This window comes from Cololabis saira, chromosome 18 (assembly GCF_033807715.1).
Source record: "Cololabis saira isolate AMF1-May2022 chromosome 18, fColSai1.1, whole genome shotgun sequence".
In the NCBI taxonomy this organism is placed as follows: Eukaryota; Metazoa; Chordata; class Actinopteri; order Beloniformes; family Belonidae; genus Cololabis; species Cololabis saira.
The window spans coordinates 28,170,816-28,197,171 of record NC_084604.1 but is presented as its reverse complement, the minus strand read 5'-3'; the positions used below and the strand labels follow the sequence as shown (position 1 = coordinate 28,197,171).

The 26,356-nt window shown below is 40.1% G+C and overlaps 1 protein-coding gene across 4 annotated transcripts in view; it reads right to left on the bottom strand.

Annotated features, from left to right (window-relative positions):
• Positions 1–26,356, bottom strand: part of LOC133418604 (intersectin-2-like) — a 43,591-nt gene that overhangs the window by 4,943 nt on the left and 12,292 nt on the right. For 2 of the 4 annotated variants that reach the window (XM_061707376.1, XM_061707377.1), the window contains exons 4-30: positions 26,207–26,270; positions 25,595–25,770; positions 25,081–25,302; positions 24,456–24,549; positions 20,711–20,853; positions 20,373–20,436; positions 19,246–19,383; positions 19,054–19,172; positions 18,709–18,971; positions 18,486–18,635; positions 18,269–18,409; positions 17,264–17,351; positions 17,033–17,172; positions 13,756–13,895; positions 13,240–13,621; positions 11,784–11,953; positions 11,595–11,655; positions 9,968–10,191; positions 9,833–9,873; positions 9,546–9,712; positions 9,166–9,199; positions 8,926–9,047; positions 7,092–7,188; positions 5,791–5,982; positions 5,534–5,578; positions 2,478–2,599; positions 2,278–2,384 (exon numbers count right to left, since the gene is read on the bottom strand). In XM_061707376.1, coding sequence (XP_061563360.1) covers positions 2,278–2,384; positions 2,478–2,599; positions 5,534–5,578; positions 5,791–5,982; positions 7,092–7,188; positions 8,926–9,047; positions 9,166–9,199; positions 9,546–9,712; positions 9,833–9,873; positions 9,968–10,191; positions 11,595–11,655; positions 11,784–11,953; positions 13,240–13,621; positions 13,756–13,895; positions 17,033–17,172; positions 17,264–17,351; positions 18,269–18,409; positions 18,486–18,635; positions 18,709–18,971; positions 19,054–19,172; positions 19,246–19,383; positions 20,373–20,436; positions 20,711–20,853; positions 24,456–24,549; positions 25,081–25,302; positions 25,595–25,770; positions 26,207–26,270 — 3,706 coding nt within the window. The remainder of the gene's footprint in view (positions 1–2,277; positions 2,385–2,477; positions 2,600–5,533; positions 5,579–5,790; positions 5,983–7,091; positions 7,189–8,925; positions 9,048–9,165; positions 9,200–9,545; positions 9,713–9,832; positions 9,874–9,967; positions 10,192–11,594; positions 11,656–11,783; positions 11,954–13,239; positions 13,622–13,755; positions 13,896–17,032; positions 17,173–17,263; positions 17,352–18,268; positions 18,410–18,485; positions 18,636–18,708; positions 18,972–19,053; positions 19,173–19,245; positions 19,384–20,372; positions 20,437–20,710; positions 20,854–24,455; positions 24,550–25,080; positions 25,303–25,594; positions 25,771–26,206; positions 26,271–26,356) is intronic. The other 2 variants (XM_061707379.1, XM_061707378.1) reach the window with 2 other exon arrangements.

The window sequence follows — 26,356 nt, the reverse complement described above, 5'->3', positions numbered from 1 at the left end:
ACTGGGTTCCGACTAGTGGCGGCTGTGGAGGAACACGATAGCAGAGCCAACTGTGGATTTAATCATGTGGCGTCTGTCATAATTACTCTGGCATTAGTTTGTAAGTAAAACAAACAAAAGAGGGGAGAGGAAACAGGCCCAGGAGATCCGTCGGAAGAGGAAAGGTCATCTGATAAATAAATGCCAATGTCCAACAGTCTGCAAATCGGGCCAACGCCAATGCTTGAATGTTATTCAGTTGGTCTGCCAAACTGTGTGCCTGGATACAGTTAAAAGCAGGGAAGAAGTCAACAAAAAGATGACAAGCAAGGGACTTGGTTTCCTCAAGATGTTTAAAGATTGTGTTGTAAAGCATCCCTGGTGCATCATCCGCACCTCTGCCAGACCGGGAGAGGGTCCAACCTCTCCTGTACTGTGTCCACGGAGATTAGTGCTACTGGCCTGAAGCTGTTTTTATCCCAGCGATCGGAAGAATAACAGTGTCCTTCCAAAGAAGGGACTTTATGCAGTTGTGAGGATGACTGGAAAATGAAGCAGAATATTGCCTGCTGACTCCAGGTTTTTAAGAACCTGACCCCTGAAGCCATCAGGACCAGGACTCTTTTATCTTCGCTAAAATGATCAAATTACATATTGTGCATCAGATTAAAGGCAACAATTTGTAAAAACAGACACCTATTTGCTGAAATGTTTTTGTGTTCCTTGACAGGGGGACTGCCAATGGAAATGAGCCTTTTGGCTACAATTGGGTGCATTTACATTTTTTAAACTAGACACATATTAAACCTAAAAACATTATACATACTTTATAATTCATTAATTTTACCGTATCTGATGTACTGTGTGGAGATTTGGGGAAATACTTTTAAAATCAATCTTCAACCCATTTATCTAATGCAAAAAAAGCAATAAGAATCGTAAATAATGTAGGATTTTATCATCGCACAAATGTTTTGTTCTGGAAATTAAACACATAGAATTAAAATTGACTGAGTTAGTTGAATTTAAAACGGCACAGATAATATACAAACCAAAGAATAATTCATTCCCCTGCAACATACAAAACCTGTTTAAGGATAGACATGGGCAATATGAGTTAAGGGGAGAACATAATCTCAAACAACCAACAGTTAAAACAACACTTAAAAGTATGTGTATTTCAGTTACAGGGGTTAAGTTGTGGAATAGCTTGCCAGATAATCTTAAACAATGTAAAAACATCATACAGTTTAAAAATAGTTTAAAACAGACCATGATTGGTAAATACCAACAAGATTGAAGGATAAGATGCAAGGGAGAGAATTATGGAATTATGCACGTAATAATTACTGATCTTTTTGTCCTTGTTTTAATCGGGACTATTATTTATTTTTCCTTTTTTCTTTTCTTACTGGTTCTTTGTTGTTACATATATTTTTTGTTTTGTGTTTGCTTCTTTTTTGGGTGGAAATGCTAGAAAGCATTTGTTATAGAAAGTGTAAATAATAATAATGTGAAGGTTAAAGGGTAGGCATTTATAAACTCAGAGCTTCAGCCTATTCCTTTTCGATCCAAATGATTACACGATATGCAATGAATGAGTGTACCATATTGAGCACATGATCGAAATAAATAAATGGAAATATTTATGTACATTGTCCCTCTATAGCAAATAAATGAAAAAATTAAAATGAAAAATGAAATTAAATCACAGACCTTGAAATTATGATAAAAAAAAGGCTCATATGGTTAGAAAGGTCCAGCTCAGGGTTCCGCTGAAACAAACTGTACTTGGTTCTGGACTGCATGACTCATGTGTTTCACACCTTGTGCACAACAGGTTCGCAGCTTTGTTCTTATGTGCACACATGTGAAGAATATGCTTCTTTTATTTTTTTCCACCACTTTAAAACCTTCCTGTACTGCACCATTGCCCCTTGAAATAATAATAAAACTAAAAGTTTCCCTGATTTATTATGATATTCACCAATATCGAGACCCAGAGGTGATTATTTCTGGGGGGATGATTGATTGATTCATGACTGTCATTACATTTTTTCTTTGACAAACAAGTATTACATAGAACATGGAGGGACAGATTTATTTTACTCTCCACAACCTGAATCTGTTGACGATACTATGAAGCCAGGTTGAGAAATTGTAGTATTTTGCAACTTCCAACTGGAAAACTGGTGATTAAATTTAAGGAATACATGAACTTCTGGTTCCAGTGGAGGATTAGGCAAAGTAGAAACTAATGAGGATTGTTCATGAAGATGTTAAAGATGGGAGGCCTACTTCAGCAGTTTAGTGTTGCAGACAATCAGCTCCCTCCAGTTGACAAAGATCACAGCCATCTCAGCTTCCGTCAGACGACCTGACTCAGCCATGGGCTTGTGGAACACCTGTGCATGCACAAACATGAAATATATGAGATTAAATATGAGGGAAAAAAGGGAGATAATTAAAAAACAAAACAAACACCCACAGGTTTGTACCTCTAGCACCAGCTCTAGATCATCCACGTAGGTCTCCTCAGTCTGGATGAGCTCATGAATGTATCCCTGCCGCTTCCTCTCCTGAGGGGTCATCGTGTCCAGCGTCATCAGGTCAGCACACCCTGTGGTGAACACACACATCCGTGCACATGCGAACACACATGCAGGCATGCAAGAACAGACACACACGACCAAGTGCACGGCACACAAAGGCACACTTTTGTTTCCAGCAGGCGGTTTTAAAAAAAAACCCCACTCCAGACATGTCAAAATCTCCCTTTATTATTACTTCTGTGATGTTTTATTTACAGTTAATGCACAGAACGAGGCACATTGTAGGTGCAGTGCATGAACGCAAGCGATGGCGACACTGCTACCAGGAAACACTACATTAAAGAAAAACAAAGCACCTTTCATGTTGGAGCGCCCCTCCAGATGATTGCATAGGTGTAAATGAGTGAAAGAGCAGTGGAAGACTCAGCTGCTAGTTCAAGTCTTTGAGGTTCAAACTTGGCAAAACTGGATGATGTATTTATTTATTTATCTCCCTCAAAGTCTACTCTGTTGGTTTTCTAATGTCTGCGTGTTTTTGTTTCTCTTTTGTGTTTTTGCTGGTGATATCACAGTTCAGTACAGCACGTTTTGCTATTTTTTTTTCTAACAATTTGCAAGCATTAATAAACAGAAGAGTGCATAAGAATAGAATGGTTAAAATCACATTTGATTAGTATAAATTCAAGCGAGCATCAGTTAAGGTTATGTAAGCAACAGCAAGTCTTCACATTGGTCCATTTTTAGCAAAGTTTCATATTGTTAGTGCAAGAATGAGTGACCCTGTCAAAATACCACTATCACAATAATTCAAAGCTTTGATTTAGAAAACTAAATTACTTCAGTCTGCACTGATGTTTATTATAATCCATACTTTGTAATCAAAGGTCAATTATCTCTTTTTTTCCTCTTAGAGTTAAACCCAAAGTTATTCATAGCATTGCCCAATTTTGATCGAAAGTTAAAATTATCAAAAAGTTTCTTCTGTTTGAAAATAACATGAACAAGTGGCAAAAAACTGTAATTCATGTTAGAGGCGGCTAAAATTAATATCTCTGTGTTTTAAAACAGGGAGAAGAAACAAAGCTGGGGTTCTTTAGTTATCACCACATATCTAGACCTCTTTGGATGTTTGCTTCTGCTCATTATCTCCTTGAAGGTTCACTATTGTCGTTATGTAGTTTTTCTTGAAGTTGCATGAGCTTATTCTACCTTGATCTGACCACAAGTCCATGATCACTACCGAGGCTACTCCTATGAATCTGAGCAATTCTGGTGACAACATCTCCCCCGAGTAAAGAGACTGCATAAGTCTGGACTCCAAAGAAGGAAGTATTTCTTCTCCATAGGTTCAAACAATGGATGGATGGACCTACAGACCAGAATAATTAAAAAGGAAGCAATCCAGCTGCAATATCCCAGAGATGGCAGTAGAATAGGAGTTGTATTGGACACATGCAAAAACTTGTTAGGTGTTATAAGAGCTGAGATGCTCTGAGCATGAACAAAGGCTTTAATACTGAGATGATAATAAAACTCAAATATGATTTGTAAAAAAATCACAGAGCATTGCTCCTACACTACATTTTACACATTTTTCCACTTGCTTATGTCACTTTCAGCCACAGAAGATGTAAATTAAACTTTACAAAGATACAAAGGATTTTTGGCTTGACTACATCACTCCCAAACCCGGACTTTCCACACTTTTGCATGAGAGGTATGAAAGCTTCTAAAATTCATCTTTAGCTGCCTCTGCGTAGCTCTCTCGGTTAATTAGTTTGTTAAAGACACAAGGAAACACAGTGAGAGGAGAGTGCGAAGGAGATTAGAGTGAGAAATTAATGCTTGGAGGAGGTAACTGTAAAGTGGAGCAGGAAAAAGTTCAAACGAATAGAGAGATTGTAAGAAGAGAGCGAGGAACACCAGGGTCCTAAACTGAAGTGGGAAGCGCAGAGCTCGGCCGTTCTCGCTGGCTGCCGGGCTTCCCGTTGCGACGGGGCAATTCGCTCAGACAGAAGGGCAAAGACAATAAGAAGAAGAGGTGGAGGAGGAAGAGGAGCAGAGAGGAAAGCCAGGATTATTGTCCTACAGAGAGAGAAAAGAAAATGCATGTGTGGAGGAGTGGGAAGGTGGGGGGAGGTGAGTGAGATGGAGGAGAGACGGAGAGATAGCAGAAGTTAATATAGTTTTAATATTAATGCCGGACTCTTACATGCAGGTGCATTAATAATGCATTTCAGGAAATGTAAATGTTATTACTAATCACAGCAGCTGGAGCGTGGTGGTAATTTCTTACATTTTACTTCTTTAATAAAGCACAGACTTGTGTAGAAGCTGTGCGTATGTCAGAATGTGTTCGTTAAAATTAAAATTTCATTGTCTTCAGCGAGCGCGGCTTTGAAGACTTCAGGCTAATTAAACGTCCACCCTTTTTGCTCGTGTTAACAAGAAATCTTCTGCTGGGAACAACCGCATACAGACGATGAATACTAATAAAACACACACCCCTGAATTATAGAACAGGATGTGGACATTTAGGATCACCAATTCATTTGATTCCCAGAAATATATTTGATATAAAAAGGTGATTTTGACTTAAAAGGTGATTTATTTTAGTGCTGAAAGGAACAGTTTGAACATTTTTAGCAAATAAAAAAACTATATTTTTTACTGAATGTTGGGGTTATCTTAATTTAATTTTACACATTTTACACATTTGAATTTTTCTTAAATATTTTTATCCCAGATTTTTTCCCATCCTAATTTTTTCCCACTAAAAATGCCAAACTATTCCTTCAAATGATTTTAAACAGGTAGTGCGGTTCATTTAGGGACACTTAAAAGGCTTGATTACTTTTGTTTGCAAATATTTCACCTGTTAAAGCAAGAACGTGTTATGTATTCATGTATGTATCACTGAAATGTGCATGGCATCAAGCCTTTTAAGAAGCATTTTCACCCATCCCCTCACTGATTGACCAAATGAACGACTGAAAGCTTACCATGAGCACCTCCGAGCTCTGATACGGATAAGGAATCTACTGAACCTGGAGCCAAGTTAACCACAGCGACAGTTGGTTTTACTACATGACACATGTGCTTTATGCGTTTCAGTGTGAGCTGCACTCTTATTTTCCTCCCTCCAGCAACATTACCACAGTAATTTCACCCGCGCGTGTGAATGATTGATTTCTCTTCTGAAATGGTGCGACAAAATTACGCTCCCTGTGGGGAACGTCATGAAGCATGGTTTACTCACATTGCTGGCTGGGGTCTGATTCTGTTGTCATCTTGACATAATTGGTGGGCAGCAGCCCTGTGACGCCGTTAGCGTCTCCTTTCCACCAGTCGGGGTTGGTCTTGTCGAGGATGTTGATCAGCTGCCCCTTGGAGAAGCTCAGCTCATCCTGATTGGCAGCAGTGTAGTCATACATTGCGATAACTTGGCACACTGAGGGATCGAGAGAGAGACGCAGAGTATTGACAGGACATGAGTTTACAGGGTTTTGCACCCCGCAGTAGTAGAACAGTTACAGCTGAGAGCCGGGTAGTGAGTTATTGGCTCAATGTTCTCTTATAATCAATGTTCTCCATGCACTTAATGTTTCAGGGTAAGTAACCTCCAGAAATCTTGAAGCATCATTCATCAAGCTTGTTTCATTTTTTGTTGCCAAAACAATCAGTGTCCTGTGTAAAATGAAAAAAAAAAAAAAAGGGAATCTTGAATTATTTAAGCTCTTTGTTTAACTGAAAACGGTGCAAGGACAAGATGTGCTTATAGAAATACACACAAATATGTTCTGATTTTTGATTTGATGTCAGCCGACCAATGGGAAAAAGGTCCAACAAGATTAAGAAAAGACTGGGAAGGTCGTGTAATGAGGAAGAACACCTCCGACAGAACATTTCACAGCTAATAAGAGGAGCTGACAATAGGTTAGTAACATTATGTGGTACCAAAAAAAAAAAAGTACCACGGAAATACCTGAAAATGATTATGCATTCAAACATTTATAAATTATGTGTCACTCTAAAATCTTCACGTGTGATGTAGAACGTATAATATAATTTCTCCAGATTCTGAGATTGAGGAGAAACAAGTTTATTACAGCGAGTGAAGTGAAGGGGGAAACTGTTCTGTGAAGTAATGAATCACATTTCCTTATTCTCATAAACTATAGTCACTGTTTTAATCACTGCAGAGCTCATCATCTGTGATAGCTTGGGTGTGCATTTGTACATTGGTACCTTGCACACGTGTGGAAGCTTCTATGATGCCATAAAATATGTAATTTTTGTAAAATATGTGCTGCCATCCAGATGTCTTCACCATGGACATTCTTGCTTTTTGTAGCATTATAATCATCAAACCACACTCTAGATACATTACAATGCCATTACTTTTAGTAAAAGTGCTCAGCTGGTCTGCTGTCGACACCTGTCACCAAAGGAAAAGCATTTAAAAATATATGAAAAGGGATGCTCCTGCTGAAATCTTTACCAGGATTCAAAAACATCTTAACTGATCGGTAATGGTAGGCTACGTTCAGCGTCTGTCACCTGGCAGAGGCGAGGGGGAGGACTTGCTGCTGGAGGGACCCAGGAGCTTGACATGAGAGGAATGAAACCACCCTCTCTGCCGCTTTTTCCCCCGAGCCTGCAGAAAAAAAGAGCCACAGAGAGTCCATCAATCTCCAGCTGCTTCAGTTTCACAGTCTAAATGGAGACATGGGTTGATAAATCACTTTTGCCAGACAGCGCATTGAACCCTCAAAATCCCAGCAGTGTAAACCGCAATTTATATCGAGCTGTGATACGTAATTTATAATTACACTCTTCAACAATTGAGTCAAGGCTCAGATGTTGACTGTATATTTATGAAAAAAAAGGGAAGAAACAGGATTTCAATGTTTCATTTATTTGGACAGGCAGCTAAAAAAAACCCACCAAACTGACAAAACGTATTATTGAGCATTGTGTACACTTTCTGATGTTTTAGCAAATTGTCTGTAATATGTTTTAAACAAAATACAGAGATTTCGTATTAAACTGCATCTCCACAGCTCTGCTTATGACAGCTTGGTTTAGGGGGGTTGACTCACCCACTCCACCAAGCTCCACCTTCCTCCCCCTATGAATGTGCCTCTATTCAGATGTGGCACACAGCTTTGTGCTGCCCAACTCCCAAGTACAAGATGTGGAGTTGGGTCTGTGACATCACAGTCCCCTGCAAATCTTAAATGCTTGCTAGCTCAAAGAAAAGTGATGGGGTGAAGTTATGTTGGAGATTTTGTGTTTTCAAAACACTGTCTCTAATCACTAAACTGGAAACAAAGGTGCATCTGCAACCCCTTCACAAATATTCTATCTTATGGTTTATCTTTCAATTTATTTGTATGCAATGAACTTGCCAGAGTAAATTAATAATATTTTTTTTCGTATGATAGCTGTCCATTCATTTGAATCGAGTGTGTTGGAGCAGGGCAACAAATAAAACATGCAGGGCAGTGGCCTTCAAGAACTGGAATTGGAGAACATTGACCTGACCTAACCTGAGGTCTGCTCCAACTGTCAGCTCCTTTAAATCAGGGTTAAAAACGTTAATGTTTACTCAAGCGTACTAAACTTACCTGCTGTATTCTACTGCCCTTATTTTTAACAGCTTGTGCTTTTTATTATTTTACTTCTTTTCTTATCATCTTATTCTTAATTTTTTCAATCTTATTTGTTATTTACTGTCTAATTATGTCTTGCTACTTTTAATGTCAATGTAAAGCACTTTGAATTACCTTGTGTTGAATTGTGCTATATAAATAAATTTGCCTTGCCTTGCCTAAGTTAATTATTTAGTTATTTCACATCTAACGGTAACAATTTTTCTTTCACAGTATGTTGACAATGCCTATTAAATTAACTCAAGATATCAGTTTAACTCAAACAAAGTGTTCTTAAGAGGATAATAATGAGAATAATTATGCATACACAGAGATTTCGAATGCAGTCCACCTTGGTCCTCAGGCAGACATTTAATATCAAGGCACATATTTGCTATTGAAACATTTTATACAGACTACGGCTAAATCTGCAGACTAGAAAGACTGGTCAAGTACAGCATTTGAGACTGCATCTTATCCAAGTGGGTCCAAAGGGTTGATTTAAAGCAAATATGAATGAATAAGTGACGGAAATTGATTTTCCTGTTGCATAAATGCGGGGCATTATTTTGCAATTGACTGTGTTGGGACCCTAGAGGCATCAGGTTCCTTATTATGACAGATTTCTCTCCTTCCTATAATTTATAAAAAAAAAAAAAAAAAGATTTAAAAAGGAAACAAAATTGTTTTGGAGTTGATCCTCTCTTCGTTGAACAGCTCATCGGCTCGTGGTGACTGACCTGCAGTTCCCCCAGCCACCAGCCGGTGGAGTTCTTGGCCTTCACAACAATCAGTTGCCCTGGAGACAAACGCAGCTGATGGGCTGTTTGGGGCTCTGCGGTGGTGACGGCTTGAGCAATCTCTGCCCACCAGTCACGAGCAGCCAACAATGAATTTAAAGCAGGAAGAAAAAAAGACTTTAACTTCATATTATGACCTTTTTTTTCCTTGAGAAGTGTCCTACTTTATATGTGTCTTACCAGGTTTCTTGGCTGGAGCTCCAGTCTTTGATACCTACATTTACGAAGCAGTTGCAGAAAAACAAATAAAGCTTAAATATAATAGTATAATATTAACGAACACAGTTTATAAGAATTTTAAGGATGCAATAAGAAGTTGTCATTACATACACAAACAGGCTCTTCATTCTTAAACTGTTTTGAATAATACATCTTTACACAATAAAAGAGTATAATAGTAAAATATATTTACAGTGTATGGTAATTTAGTAAATTGACAATTTTTTTTTCTTTTTAATGCACATTATTCAAGTACAACTTATACCAGTCAGTGCAAATTTGATTCAGACAGAGGAAACCTAGTCGTGGTAACAGCATCTTATCAACAGAGCATGACTCACTTCTGGCTCGACAGGTCGCACATAGTTGGATGGAAACACTCCCGCCTTGTCCCCAATGCATCCTCGCCACCACTCCCCTTCTCTATCCGTCACCATGACAACATCCCCCTCAACAAACGTCAGGTCCCCCGCCTCTGGGCTCTCGTACGTGTACAGGGCCACATACTCTGGTAAGGACAGATGCATAGCAGACCAAGTTACGGTGAATGTAACTAAAATAGCAGGTCAAATTTAACACTAACAGCATTTTATTAAATTATTGTTAAGGTGAAATAAAGTATGTTTACCTTCCAATGGAATAAAGTCAGAAGAGTCCAGTGCATCCACACTATTAATGGACAAAAAAAGGGACGATATTAATAAAGACACGGACTAACAATTTACACCAGAGGGACAAGCATCTGCTCATGAGTGTCTCGTACTCTGTACTCCCACTTGACTCCAAAGTGACATAACTTTTGGGGAACCATCCCTGCGTTCCGTTCAGCTGCCCCAACCACCAGTCGCTCCTCTGCTGCAGCACAGCGATGACGTCGCCCTGCGAGAAGCTCAACGTCACACCGTCGGCGTCTGAAGAGAGGTTGGGGCGAGGTTCTGAAGTGGCAGACCAGGAGGAGACGGCCCGAGCGAGCAGAGTGACCGCAGACTGGGAGAGGAGAAAAAAAAAATCAATCAATCAATCAATCAGTTTAAGGAGAAATATTTCCTTTTCTCAAAGGCAAAAGGTCTGCTGCTAAGATGCACATTAACTTACATGTTCCCATATGGAACGAGTTAGAATATCACAGCCGTGAGAATTTCACCTGACTTTTAGACTGTGATTCATAACCTACAAATGACTGACCCACTAACATAAATGCTATCTGCTGTCAGATGGACAGAAGCGATCGCCTTCCTGTGACCCACAGAGAGGCGGCAAGAGAAGAAACTCCCAGTAGAGTAATACTATAAATATACAGCCAAGCTGCTGTTGAAGATGAGTGTGTACATCTGCGTGTTGGTGTCACCGGCAATAAGTCTACCACTGCAAGACCCACTTCTGCTCCTGCCAAAAACAGTCTGCAGCCAAGATATATACAGCAACAGATATCAGTATCCCAGCAGTACATTTATAGGGAATAATAGTTATTATTTCATTTCAATTTTATTTATTCCGTATCATGGAAATGGTAGCTCACATACATGTTCCATTCCATGATCGAAAAGGGGCAAGAAGAAGAAAGCCTTATATTACAAGCCCCTTTCTCAAAAAAAAATAAAACAATACATTATGAAGATGGTCTGTCCGTCTGTTCAACAGTCACTGCTTATATAATACCAAAAAAAATAAAAATAAATAAGAAAACATACACAATAACTCACCAAAAACAAAAAAACAATAAAAGATATTTTACCCGTTAAATTCATATTGTCTGATTATGTTGTCTTTATACAATTTCTTGAACTGGTGAATATTTTTACAATCCTTTAAATCAATTGTTAAGGAGTTCCATAATTTTACACCACATACTGAAATACACATTTGTTTTAAAGTAGTTCGTGCAAACGGATGTTTAAAATCAAATTTCCTCCTATGGTCCTTATTTTCTGAACTAAACACAATAAAACGTATATTTTCAGGCAATATTCTGCCATTTGCCTTGAACATAACTAATAAAGTCTGTAACTCAACAATATCTTTAAGTTTAATTAATCCTGCATTGATAAAGAGTCCATTGGTGTGTTCTCTTGCCTCCTTTTATGTATGATCCGTACTGCTCTCTTCTGTAAAATAAACAAAGGCTTGATATTTGTTGTGTATGTATTCCCCCAAACTTCGACACAATAACTAAAATAAGGGCAAAATAAATGAGCAATACAAAATTCGCATTGTTTTATAATCTAAAACATGTTTCACTTTGTTCAAAACAAAAATATTCTTTGATACCTTAGTTTTAACATAATTTACCTGAGATTTCCGATTATAATGATCATGTGATCAGTGCTTTTCTTTTTTTTTGTTATATGTCACCAAGAGGTGAAAAACACAACCGGTCAAACTTTCCCCACCTGTGAAGCATCCAAATGAGAAGGAATAGGGCCGTCGTCCACTTTATTCATGCCTGGGTCACTGTTGGGAAGAGAGAGAACCATCAGAAGAATAGAAACAACCTAAATGTGCTGTTGTCCTGGATTAGACTCCTTAATGCGACCGCCACAGATAAACAATACGCAAGGAAGCTCAAAGGTTTCTGGTACCTTATGTTTATTGATGGTGGAGGGTGGGACATCCGTCCAGGCGCAGAAGGTGCAGCCTCAGAGGTGGAGGGTGTGGGACATTTCTCTGCATAACTCTGGGGGAACCAGCCCCTTTTCCCACGGTAATTCCCACAGAACCAGCCAGGCTCACCGAGGGTGTGCTCATCGACCTGCATCATGCAAAACACACTTTAATCCAACACAATCACATTTAACAAGGTGATAAATAGAGAAAAAACCTTTTTTGAACATTTTAAAAAGGAGCATGAGGCTCCTTTTAAGAAATGAGACTCTATATCGCCACCCTTCGCCACGACGGCCGTCAGGGGTACTGCAGCCAACAGTGAAGCCGGCACGGGAGAACGGGGAGAATGCGCATGCAGCGTCATGTGACGTCACATCCGCAGGACAGCGTGGGAAATTCCGGCCCGGAATTGCAGCACATTTTGCAGCACTCAGCCGGTTCAAGGCAATGGAGAGATACGCTAGAGGGCTCATTCTTTTTGGTTTGGAACGCTTCATCTGACATTATTATTACTAGAAAACTTAAAACGTATACACATTTTTTTCATAAATCCTGCCTCAATCCTGCCTCATGCTCCTTTAAGAATCAAAAGTGTATAAAGCTTTATTTGGAGGGAAATGAATTCGACATCGAAGAGCATCTATGCAGCTGTTAACCACAGAAACGGGTCAAACATGCTTGGACTCATGTTACAGTGACAGGGGAACATCTTGCAAACAAACATGACAGGGTCTGTGAAAAGGTTGAATTTCAGGATACCGTCCCAAAATACACATCAGAATTCTGGCTGGACTCAACCTGGAGGCAACAGCTGAGGTTTTTGCCAATGCCCTCTCAAACGCCTGTCCTCAATAATATTTAGGGCAGGCGTTCAAAAAAAGCTGTGGATGCAAAATGACCCAATAACCTCAGGGAACCTGAACTTGAGGTGCATAAACGTCAGAGTAAAGTACAGGAATCATTAGGGCTCCTGCACAGGTCTGCATGCTTGACACTCCGCAGTAAAAATCTTGTGCTAGACTCATATCAACTGTATCCTGGTGCAACATGTGAACACTATAACAGGAACAAGCAGTAACCTGGGTTGTCCACATACACATCCATACGTGGGGCTTTGCCTGTTACAGACAATATTAACAAGCTTTATTTACTTCAATTGCTTCTTCCTCTTTAAAGAAAAAAAATGTAACACTATATTATGGAAATTAAATTAAACTCTTGATTAAAGCCTAAATTAAAGAAATGTTTGTACGCTTTGCAAATCACCTCATCCTTCACTTCCGTAACTCCTCAAAGCAGAAAACATTTTAAACCTAAACCTTTTCAATTAATGTAAGACACGTTTTTGACTGCTGCAAAGATATAAATAAAACATGCTTGATCATGTGCAGTGTGTGTGTGTGTGTGTGTGTGTGTGTGTGTGTGTGGTACCTCAATGAGACAATCTGCATCGATACTCAGTTCGTCTGCGTTCCGAGCAGCGAAGGAGTACAGCGCCCTGAATGTGGTCAGCTGCACGCCTCCTCTTTCCTGCTCCTCTTTCTTCCTCTTCTCCTCCACCTCTTTTAGTTTCCTCTCCTCTTCCAGCTCCTTCTTCCTTCTCTCCTCCTCTTCTCTCCGTCGTCTCTCCTCTTCCTGTGCTTTCTCCTGGGCTGCTCGGAGGCGAGCCTGCGCCTCCTTCTCCTCTTCCTCTCTCTGCCTGGCCCGTTGCTCCTCCAGGAGCCTCCTCTGCCGTGCCTCCTCTTCCTCCCTCTCCCTCCTCTCTTGCTCCCTTCTTTCCTGCTCTCTCTTCTCTTGCTCCAGCTTTGCCTGTCTGTTGGAAGCAAAGACACACTTTTTCAGACAAAAAAATACATTTTCTAAGAAATGGACAACTAAAAATAATGTGCTGCCTGCTGCAGAGACAGATTAAATATATATAAAATTCAGACGCGCCGCTGACTTCACCTGGCTGCCTCCTCTTCCTCTCTTCTCCTCCTCTCTCTCTCCTCCTCCCTGCGCCTCTCCAGCTCCCTCAGTTTCTCTTCTTTGACTCTGTGCAGGTCGTCCAGGACGGCCTGCTGCTTCACCTGCTTCTCCCTCAGCTCCTGATGCAGTCAGAGGTAAGTAGTGTGAGGAGACACAAGAAAACCTTTCCAGGCTCCAACATTCTGGCTTTTAAGTAATGTTTGAGTCTTTACAGACCAGCAAAACTGATATTCACTTACAAGTCAAGGGAGCATGCAGATTTGTGTGAATTTTGCAGGTTACACTTTCTGTGCGTGCATGTGTGAGTGTATTTTTTTCATTTTACCCTCGGGGTTCATCCTGTTTACACAGATAACACAGGCTAGAGCAAATCCCACATAGAAAAACATAAAAAAAAACTATGGTACCAAGGCTCAATTTAATGACAAAGAAACATAAAGAAGAGCAAACAGATAAGACTCATCAGATTATACAAAGCTAAAAAAAAGACTGAAGATTGTGGCTAAAGGAAATGCAAAAGGTGAGACTGAAAAAGAAGACATGAAGGAAGAATAATAGAGAAGTGGATGGTGAAGAAAACAGGGGAGGATAACCTTGATGAGAAGGAAGAGCTGGGTGAGGCAGGCCAGCAGGGACAGAAGGCTTCTGAGGACACAGTCATCCATTTCCCCAAGCTATTACAAACAAAGTGTAATGAAGAAAGGTGAGATGGGGAGTCAAAAAAAAGGAAGATGATGTGAATGAGTGGCAAAAAAAAAGAGAAAAGCAGGGAAGAGATGATTTGTGAAATGGATTATGCAAAAAAGTTGAGTGAAAGGTCAAGTAGGAGAAGGCATCACGGGTAAAAGAAACCAGAAAAGACAAAAACATCCAGGTTATGCAGGAAAGAAGACAAAGAGAAGGAAACAGAAAAGGTTAGACACTTGAAAAGCAGTTTAGAAATAGCAGTAGATGCGTAGAGCAAAAGCAGGCCGTCGATGCTGCAGTTGTAAGATCCAGAATGATAATCGCGCATGTAAACACATCAGTCACAGCATCAGGCACTGAATAATCAGGAACACAACAACTAAATGTGACGACTTGAGTTTGAGTTTGTAAAAATGTGTAGGAAGAAAAAAACAACTTGTCTTTCCTTTGGGGATGAAAAATGATTCACTGTGATCAGCTGAAAAAAATTTCACAGTAATGCTCTGATGATCAGACTCCCTATTTTTGTTTTATCTAATAAAGATTCTCCACTGAAGCAGAGAAAATAAACTCTACAAACCTATACGTCGGCTTCTGCTTTGGAATATTGGTGCAATCTGTTTTTTAAGTGATGTCACCTCAGTTTTCTGCACTGCTGTTTTTTACAAGCCTACAAAGAAATGAAGTCTGCTAAATATAGCGGCGCTGAAAGCGTCTGAATTTTTATGCATTTCTGCATAAATACAACCAAAAACTTTGCCATACTTTTACACAACTCTAAAAAGTGCAAGAAGAGAAGCTGAAAAACTAAGTGAAACAAAAAAAAACCCAACAAATTACACTAGCAAATGTATTCACAGAGAAATTAACCATCATTACAAATGTATTGTATTAGGTCATATTTTAGTAATAAATTAGTAAATTCTATTTATATAGCACCTTTCACAGACAATGGGGAGGTGCTTCACAAAAAATAAAATATTACAATAAAAGTAAAAATACGATAAAAAACAGACAATACAGATTAAAAACTCCTAGAATAAAAGTACATAAAATCAACATGGTGGTCATAAAACAAGCCTCTCACTACTAATGTTTAAAAGCTTGGAGAAACAGGTGGGTTTTAAGTTTGTTCTTAAAACCATCAATGGAGTCCAGAGAACGTAGAGACGGCGGGAGATCGTTCCAGAGCCTCGGTACGACGGCCTGGAAGGAGCGATCTCCTTGCGTTAATTAATTTTATCAGTGTTCATCCACTCTCAAGCTCTTGGTGTGTAAATGTCAGATGGAAAAATAAGTTCCAAAAAGCAAATTCCCACTGATATTTCTCAGATATTACGTCTTGTATATAATTCTAAAGGGGACCTATTATGAAAAACAGGTTTTCTCTTGCTTTAACATATATAAAGTGTAGTGATGCACCGAGATGAAAATTTGTGGCCAAAACCGAAACTAATAATAAACACTTGGCCGAATACCGAACAATACCGAACATGGTTCTTCAGCAGTTTTTCATTTATTTTGCCAATTTTTTCACCATTGCATAAATCAAATACATTTGATTTAGGCATGCTTTTCAAAGAAAAAAATCTTTTACAAAATTACAAGGTAGAAAATATTTATTGAACATGAAAAAATGAAATTTTTTTAATTTCCCAGCATTATGTTGTTTTGGTTCCACCTCCTGGTGAATGTTAGGTAAAATTCGTATGGGGTTAGTTTTTGATTGGCCAACGATTTATGTAGTGCGCAACGTTACGGGACGGAGCGGCCAGTCTATTTCCTTATTTTACAACACCGTTATTAATTGTTCGTTTTTTTCCCCACTTATTCCACCGAACACCGAAAGTGGTTTTTTGCCATTTTCGGCCGAACAATTTCGGTTACCGAACAATTTCGGTTACCGAACAATCGGTGCATCACTAATAAAGTGGTCTCCCCTCAGCCTGCCAACTCAGAGAAGGAGGAAAGCAACCAAATTCTGCAGTGTCTGTACAGCCGCCCGGATGAGCCGTCCAGTGTGATGTGGATCTACGAGCCGTTCAGATTCTGCTCCCTTTCGTTACGTAACCAAAATGCGATTTACATAGGTTGGCCTCCGATGCGTGAAACCACGCCCACAACTAACTCCGCCGTAGCGGTGTATCGCGTCATTCAGGCAGCCAATCAGCACATGCCTCATTATCATAGCCTCCCCGCCCACTAAGAATCCCTCATAGAGAACGAGGTTAGAGAATGTGATGCTGAAGACATGGCTCAGAGGCTGAATTTCTAATTTATTTAGCAAAAACAATCAAAAGCTTGTTTTTATGACATTCAAGGCCTGTTTAAAATAGGTATTAGATGCCATAATAGGTCCTTTTAAGTTTAAATTTCCCCAAGATATCGAGTGTTTCCTAAAATCTATGGTTAACATCACAGAGGCTCCACTTGTGGTCTGAACTCCCCCTCGGGGGTCACATTAAACAGTTCCAGGAACAGTTTAGCATGTGTTTATCCCACACGGTGTTAACCTTTCTGAAGCAGACACTGAGCGCGCTCTGTAACGTGGTCCGGGCCGCCCACTGACCTTAAGCTCTTTGTTGTACTGCTCCATCTGGGCCAGTTTGTCTGTCGTCTCCTTTTCCAGAATGTCAAGCTGGTCCTTGAGTCTGCGGCAGTTCACGCTCTTCTCCGTCACGCTCCCGGTGAGGGATGTCAACGTCACGGCTGCGTGGCAAGAGTCAGAGGTCAGAGAAACGTGAGGGTGTTTGGGGGGGGGGCGGCGTTATGCTGTGGAAGAGGCGCGTTTGCCACTCACAGGAGAGTTTGTTGAGGCCAATCTTTCGCAGCTTCTCAGTCAGTCGCTGTTGCTCCGGAACGAGCTCTGACAGCTTCCTCTGCCAGTCCTGCGGTGGACAAGGAGGCACACACAAGATAATGATACAACACATGTGGGTATAATTAATATGCGATAATTATATATAATATAATATATATATATTATTATATAATTAATAATGAGAATTTTGTATTGCTCACTTATTTTGCCTTATTTTAGTTATTGTGTCGAGGTTTGGGGGAATACATACACAACAAATATCAAGCCTTTGTTTATTTTACAGAAGAGAGCAGTACGGATCATACATAAAAAGGAGGCAAGAGAACACACCAATGGACTCTTTATCAATGCAGGATTAATTAAACTTAAAGATATTGTTGAGTTACAGACTTTATTGGTTATGTTCAAGGCAAAAAGCAGAATATTGCCTGAAAATATACGTTTTTTTGTGTTTAGTTCAGAAGATAAGAACCATAGGAGGAAATTTGATTTTAAACATCCGTTTGCACGCACCACTTTAAAACAAATGTGTATTTCAGTATGTGGTGTAAAATTATGGAACTCCTTAACAATTGATTTAAAGGATTGTAAAAATATTCGCCAGTTCAAGAAATTGTATAAAGAACACACAATTAGACAATATGAACTTAACGGGTAAAATATATTTTGTTGTTTTTGTTTTTATATTGTTGGTGAGTTAGTGTGTATGTTTTCTTATTTTTTTTTGTTTTGTTTTTTCATTATTTCTTTTTTTTTGGTATTATATAAGTAGTGATTGTTGAACAGACGGACAGACCATCTTCATATGAATTGTTTTATTTCTTTTGAGAAAGGGGCTTGTTATATAAGGTTTTCTTCTTCTTGCCCCTTTTCCATCATGGAATGGAACATATGTGAACTATTTCCATGATATGGAATAAAAAAAATGAATGAAAAAATGAAAATATGTAAAAGATTGTAAAAGGTAAAAGTAAAACTTTAAACCTCGAACTCAAGCTGCAGTGTGTTGATCTCAGCGACGCGTGCATCTCTCCTCTGATTGACGAGGTCCACCTCTGCCTTCTGGATCCGCCTCTTGCTCTGAGCATCGCGGAGACGGTCTGAGATCTGCTTGTGCCTGTTGCCCTGGGAGACAAGGAAGCAGATGTTACAGAGAGCCTACTTTTGATGGAGAATTTTAGATGGTATCGTATAGTCTCACCACAGCTGCCAGCTCCAACTCAAGGCTTTTCTTTTTCTCCCTGAGTCGACAGATCTCATCCTGCTCCCCCTCTTTCTTCCTTCCCAGCTCCTCCTTCTTGCCTCGCTCCCACTCTTCCCTCCTCTGGCGCTCGATCTCCTGCTTTGCTGCCTAAAGGTTTGAAGGCAGATAGTTACTGGAGGCGACGGTCTGGACGGTGCATCTCCCGACGGTTCTGGCTCACCTCCTTCCTCTCCAGCTCTCGCAGCCTCTCCTCCTCTCTTTGTCTCTCCACCTCTCTCTGCCTCTCCAACCTCCTCTCCTCCTCCAGCCTCCTCCGGTTCTCCATCTCCCTGGCCTCCCTCTCCCTGCGTTCCTGAGCATCCCGCTCCTCCCTGTCTCTCCTCTCCCTCTCCTTCCTCTGTTCCTCCTCGAGAGCCAGCCGCCGTTTCTCCAGCTCGGCGCTGCCGCGTACAAAGTTCTCCTTCAGCTTGTCTTCGTAAGACACTGAGAAGAGGAGCAGGACAGTGATGACACAGGCAGGTGTACACGGAGAGGACAACAATGATAACAATTTATAATATCATACCACTGTTCTTGCTCTTTGGTGAAGGTTCTAGCTCCGTTGTGTCTATTAAACTAGGAGTAATGTAGGGTCCCGTTCCGTTAACAAGATTAACAAGCTTCTCGCTGGGCTTACTTCCTCCTCTGAGATGAGAAGACAAAAAGACTCAGATTTGATTTCATGAACATCTTCACATCTCCGTGCTCTGTGCGTTACCTGAGCGCGGGGGGAACCAGGTCTTGAGGCAACGTGAGAGGCAGCGGGCGGCCGGTCTTAGCCATGTCCACCAGGTGCATGGCCAGAATAAACTCATCGGCCCGCAGCTGACCATCCTTATTCACATCTGCCAGGTTCCTGCACTCAAGTAATAGGATTTCATGTCAGCAATTTGTTGTTAAAAAAAGTACCAGACTCATCAGACTTTTCCTCATTGTATCAAAGAAGAAATGGCCGGGGAAGTTATCTGGTTGATACAGCTCAATTTAAAGAACCGTTCTACACATTGAACATAATTAAGCAACAAAAAAGATTGTGGATGACTCCCTGATGAAGTTCTAATATCCAAATAACCCATATAGGCCTGTGTTGAAAAGATCGATTCACCAATTTTAAATCGATTCTCATATTAATTCCTAAAAATCGATTCATATGTCTAAAGATCGATTTAAAAAAAAAAATATATATATATATATTTTTTCATCATTACATTACAACTTTGGTACTTTTTTGTTTATCCCCAAAAAAGGAATATTTTGTTGGACACGAGAATAACTGGTGCCATTTTTTTGCCTTTAAATATGTTTAAAGGTATGAAAACATTAAAGTTTTCAGTTATAATTGCATAAATTGTCTATATTTCTTTGCTTTATATACTGTCTTGGGGTTACATTTGCATAAATGTTAAAAACCAAATTCTCATAAAATTCTCTGTTTGCTGCCCTGGATCTGTTTGATAAATCTGACCCACATGATGTTTCTGAAAGCAGTTCTATCAGCATTCTGGGAGCTGATTGGTCCTTACAGCATCATTAGCTGCCAATACTTGCTGTTGAATCTCAATATAATACTAGTATTAATATGTTTTGCATAACTAGACAGTCATATAACTCATGCAACAGCTGAAAAAACAGTTTTATTAACAGTCAGTAACCCAAATCAATATCGGATCGAATCGAATCGTGATAATCGATTCTGAATCTTATGATATTTGAATCGATCCCCAGCCCTAAACCCATACAAATACACGCATATACTAAAAAATAATCATTTGTAAGGACTCAAACAGGTCTTATATCTGGATTATTTAGGTTACACTGGTGAACACATTAACACTTTATGCTTACCAGATGGTGGCTAGTTGAGTCTGGGTCAGGTTTGATGCAATCAGAGCATTTCTGACCTGAGGTCCTACAAAAATACAAAAATCACAGCACAAATAATATCATTTAATTTGCTCTGCAGTTGGTTGTGGATGTTTGCTGCCGATTCCTGTCAGATGGGATGAAGAGCAATCTTCAGTACTTCAGAGCATGTGTGCAGAGTGACGCAGAGCCAGAGTCTTGGCTACCAAACTTTGACAAGGCCGCCCACGGGAAACTGTGTGTGTGTGTGTGTGTGTGTGTGTGTGTGTGTGTGTGTGTGTGTGTGTGTGTGTGTGTGTGTGTGTGTGTGTTGGACCCACCTGACAAGTAGCCACTCATGAGCTTGTCTAGTGTGTTGAACTGCTGACGATACTTGAGTCTGGAGGCCTGAGGAACGGCCCAGTCGCCTGCACCCATCTTTGGAGAGTTGCTGGTCAATGACGTGGTGGAGGAAGAATTTGAACTATGACAAGAAAAAGAAAAAGAAAAAAAAAAAGACAGGAATGTTGATATACCAAGATATCACTAGAAAGGAAATGACACAATAACATGAGACGGTCAGCGCTTTTTCTTCTCCGACTTTTTCAAGCCACTACTCAAAGCCACAAATTGCTCCGAGACTCCCTGGTGTTATTTCTCAGCTCTTAATTATCTGCAGAGGAAGATGGCGAGAACAACCACTTAGACATTAAGCCCCTGAAACAAGACAGCAATGTATTCACTGACTCCATTTTCATTATTTGCAAAGACAAAAAGTTGGATGGGATCCAAGGTTTAAATTTGAAGAAAAATGCATCTTTCTTTTTTTTGATTATTATTAATTCTGGGTGGATATTTGATCTGAAATAAAAGAAGAGACTTCAGGGAAAGATGGGGGGATGGAGAGCAGGCACCCTGCTCTGGGGCTTTTTCCTCTTAGTGTGCACATGTATATTCATAAGCGTGTGTATGAGTGTTAATTAATGCTACAACATTTAGAAAAACTATCAAACAAAATCCCAGCAAAAAATAGCATTAATTAGTTTTTTTATTAAAAAGTATAATAGTGAATAACTGCAGGGTAAAATCGATCAGGGCGGATTCACTTGTATTTTCTTTCAGAGCACTTTAATGCCCTTATTGACGCCCACATTACCACCTACACCTCAGGTCAGGACTTTGTATGTGAGGCAGTGCGCTATTCTAAACGGTGAAATCAGAGCTCATCCTTATTCTTTTCTAAAACCACACAAAATGCCAAGAGGAGTATCAAGGTTATTAGATACGCAAGGGAAACTGGCTCTCACCAGAAGATCACAAAACCTTTCAGGCCCTGTTTTTTTTCCTGCCCGTTCTCCTCATTACATCCCACTTTTGTACCCATTCCTGCCACATTGTTTCACACAGGCGTATACATGAAGGCTTGATAGACACCACAGACTGTGAGAGGCAATGGACAAGGAATTAAGTCACATGACCCAATGCTTTCTAAAAAAAGGGTTTTCAAGCTTCTTTTTCTTCCAACGGGGCGTAGCCATGTTGCCCAGTAAGTCGAGGGGAACGCGCCCGTCAATCAAAGTCAGCAGTGGCTACCAGCTGCTTGAGCCGATCCCCAGCGACAGAGAAGCAGAGCTGCCGGCAGACGTTTACAGCAGAATATCCCATTTCACATGTTGACTCGATGGTGAAATAAAAAAAAAAAAAAGCTAAGTTTAAAAACTGCTGTTTACTTCGCTGAGCCCTGAAGCATGATGATTACAGAAGAGAAAGTGATCATGTAAAGCCATTGGCTGAGCCAACTGTGCATTTATCAGATTAGAAGTAAATGTATTGCTTCGTATAAACTCTCCTGACTTGGTACAGAAAAATTCACCCCCCTCAGAGTTGTCATAGATGTAAAATCCAACGACTGAGACCAAAATAGTTTTTTGAACCAGCCCGTAATTATGTTAATTTCTGCTCTAAAGTTGGACATTTTAACATGGGAGTCAATGAAGACTGACTAGTTGACACATCTGTAAAACTGTATAAAATCCTTATCGCTAGTCCATACATCCTCTTCCCTATAAGTTAACATTGCTTAAATGATAAGATATATGAAAATATCACAATTTAAAAAACACAAGTTTATGTTATATTTGTGTTATATTTGAATTGTGCTTTTTAATCCAACAACTCAGGTTACTTTCTTTTTTTTTTGTGATTTTCTTTACAATTTCACCAGATTAAGAGCCCTTCCAGCACCTTTACCTGAATGTGAACACTATAAGCACACTTTTAGCTGGCAAAAGCATAAAATAAACATAATAGAAACAAAAAGCAGGAGAAAAGATTTTATAGTGTCATTTTTCCAGTGGAGCTACTCTGACTCAATACCTTATTCATGGGAGCATATATATCTGTCAGCATGTATCTCTCACCTCACACACGGTGGGCTTTAAGGGGAATGAACCCAGACGGCGTTGTATTCAGTCTTTACAAAAAGCTGACACCCTACAGACGTCAGAGCTTATATTACATGAATGCTGATGTGTTGAAAAGTAGCTTGAGCCAGAAGCGGTCAATGGCGACAGGTTTCATCGCAAAAACGGATGATGTATGGAAAATACATTGCAATAGCAGAACCGCAGAACCTTAACTGTTTTTAAGACTTAGTTTCACCCTACCAAAAAGTCTTTTCCATGTCCCTCCTCTTTGTCCCAATGACTGTAAAAGAAGACGGGCCTCCATAGAAATCTGAAAAGTACCAAGTCAAACTACAACCATTCTGGCAACCTTAATCACATATACTGTATCCATCCAATAGTATAACTTTTGGATGATGGCTATACAAATTGGAGATCAAGCAAACAGACGACATTTGTATGAACATTTTTGTAAGCTATGCATCACGTAGAGTAAATGATGCATACGGCATTATTTGTGTATTTATACAATTATTATTATTATTATTATTATTATTATTAAGACAAAACAGACAAATACAAAAGAGAAAAGAACGTTAAGAGGCGGCACTAAGGATATTCCATAGAAGTGAACCTAATGAAAAATTTAAAAAGTAGCCTTTCATCCAGTAGTGACATTTATTTTCACCTGTAAAGACATGCCTTCCCGCGTGTTCAACACTAAGGGGCACCACAAATATAACACGCAGTTACGGAAAGGATTCCTAATTACGCAGAAATGAGGTTCACTTACTTTTCAATATAATATTTGACTAATATATCCTGTGATGGACTAGTGACCTATATACGTACATAAACATCTGATATAAAAGCTGGGATAAGCACTGGACGGACGGATGGATGGATGGACGGATGGACGGATGGACGGATGGATGGACGGATGGACGGACGGACGGACGGAATTTTCAACCCAGAAAAAATAATCCAATGATCTCCAAATTCAGATATTGGTCTGGCTCTGATTTAGAAGCTGTCACCATTACGTCTTCAACAACACAATTTTATAACGTTGCTAAAGCCTGATTATTTTTCATGGCTACTACAGAGATATTTTGAAATGATGAAACTATGATGCCGATCTAATGGTGGTATTGAAGGAAAAGTTGAGAAAAACTAGTAAATGTATAATTAATCTTCCGGGTAAAGGGACATTTTAAACACATCCTACACACACTTTAACAGATAATAAAAGAAACAGAATGAACTGAAACACAACCCTTGACCTTTCTGAGCAACAGTGCAATTGGATTCCAGTTATCCTGTGTTTGCGACTCAAATCAACTCCACTTCCTGCTGCAAACAACAACATCTGATTTCATGTCCTTCCTGCTCTCTCTTATCCAATTGTTTCATCTCTGACTGTGATCCGACTCCCGACCCTTCCCCCAAAACCCTGCGTCCTTGTAAACCCTGGAATACAGTTGTGTACAGAATATACAAATGCGTAGTTGTGTTGGCGTCAGTCCCGTGTTGATACCTGCATCTCTACATAATGAGTGCATTTTAAAAGAAAACTACTTATATTTACGGTGTATTGGTTATAAATTCTTGTGTCAGCCAGCTTGATTTCTCTTACACTGCACGCACATACACCGCGGCATCCTTAGACCGGTGGTCTCACCTGCTCGATCCCAGGTCCAGGAGAGAGTTGGCCTTTGACATGCCCGTGGATGGAGAGAAAGCCATAGGAGAGGAGAAGCCAGAGAGGGGGGTCCCTGCAAATATGGTCGGATATTTCTTAACAAATAGGCATGTCACAGATAGCAATTGTACTTGAATCGATTGAGATCAAAGAGAGCAGCTGTGAGGCAGATGGGATGGAGTGAGATAAAGACAGATCCAAACAGAAGAAACTGTAAAAATAATTAGCGTAGCCACCGTTAATCTTGATTTTTTTTTTTTTTTTATCTCACAAGTGCAACAGTAACTGTGCTGCAGTAATAACTATCATGATTACTGAAGCGACGGTCATGTATGCAAAAGCCTGTCAGGACAAACTGACAGCATGTTTTTTTCATCATATTGAGCTTATATGAGTTGGGCAGATCCACATCATGTACTTAAAGAGAAATACTGTTGCCACTCAAATATCCTGAAATAGCATCAGACTGGGCTTCACTGGATGGCTCTGGGACATTACCCTATATCTGCAATGTACAGTATATTCCCACTTTTGACCAAACCTCAAGTTTGAAGGCGCTGACGAGTCTTAATTTGCCCGTGAGTGGTTCTACTGCAGAACCAACCTGCGTTGTTGGGACCGAGCGGCAGGCTGAGGAGACTAATGCTGCCGTTGGGAAGCCTGCAGCTTCCGAGGGACGTGATCAGGGGCAGAGTCATTGGAGTTGGCATCAGGGGTTGCACAGAGGACATAGGAGGATTAGCTGGGGTGGGTGTTAGGATGGGCATGACGGACATGGCTGACATGGAGGACAGACCGACGGACAGATTTGGCAGAGATCCCATCCCTACACAGAGGAAACACACAGGCAAACACGAGGGGATCGTGAGTACTGTTTAGACGACACACCGAGATGAGAGGAATCATTTATCACAGGACTAACTTTCATTTTGTGGAACCAAGGAACCATATTTTGTGAAACAAGTTGTCCTTTCAAACATATAATTAATAAACTTTTAAGCAAACGTTTATTGACTGTTGGTAAACTGATGGTTCTGAGAGCTTTAACTGTAAAAGCCAAGAGTTCAAAAGTGATAGGTTTTGGTCCACATTTGTGATTCTTTTTTGTTTGTTTTTACCAAATCTTGCTGATGAAGGGACGGCTGAACTACTATTTGAAGTAGGGAGTTGCTTCATGATGATGGGCAAGGTAGACGGCAGGTTCCGCCCCTGCAGCCTGAGTTTAATGAGCTTCATGGCGATAGAAAACTCCAACCTGTCCATCTTCCCATCACCGTCCAAGTCTGCAAGGTGCCTGCAGGAGGGAAAAGGAAAATATGGTTGAGACAATCATCTGTTAACTGTAAACTGCATGTTACTATTTGTTTTTTGGTTGTTTTTTTTTCTGCACCAAGGCAACAGAAAATGCAAGTTACATAAGAAACAAGTCTCTGGTGGGATTGAATTCCAGCTGCAGTTTTCCCCACACAAAAGCCAGCACACACACGCATGCACGCATACATGCACGCACGCACACACACTCTGCTCCAACTACCACACACCCCTCTCTGCGTGCACACAGTTTGAACTAGGTGTGGCAGTCTGTGAAGGAAATGAGTGACCAACAGGAAGCTGAAAACACGCTTATGTTCTGAAATGGTTTTGACCTAAAACAAAGCTCGGACCTACTGACCCATTTGCTTCTGGATCAGAAGGAAATGTGATAATGGGTTTGGGGAAGTTTTAGTTACCAAATCTCAGCCAAGACAGAAGCAGGAAGGCCGGACTGCAGAAAGAATTTCCTCGCTTGTTCTCCTGCAGATAAACAAAAAAAGTGCAGGATTGAGAATAACGGCCATCTGATACGTCTTTATCCCTCACGACAGCCCCGGGTGTTATTT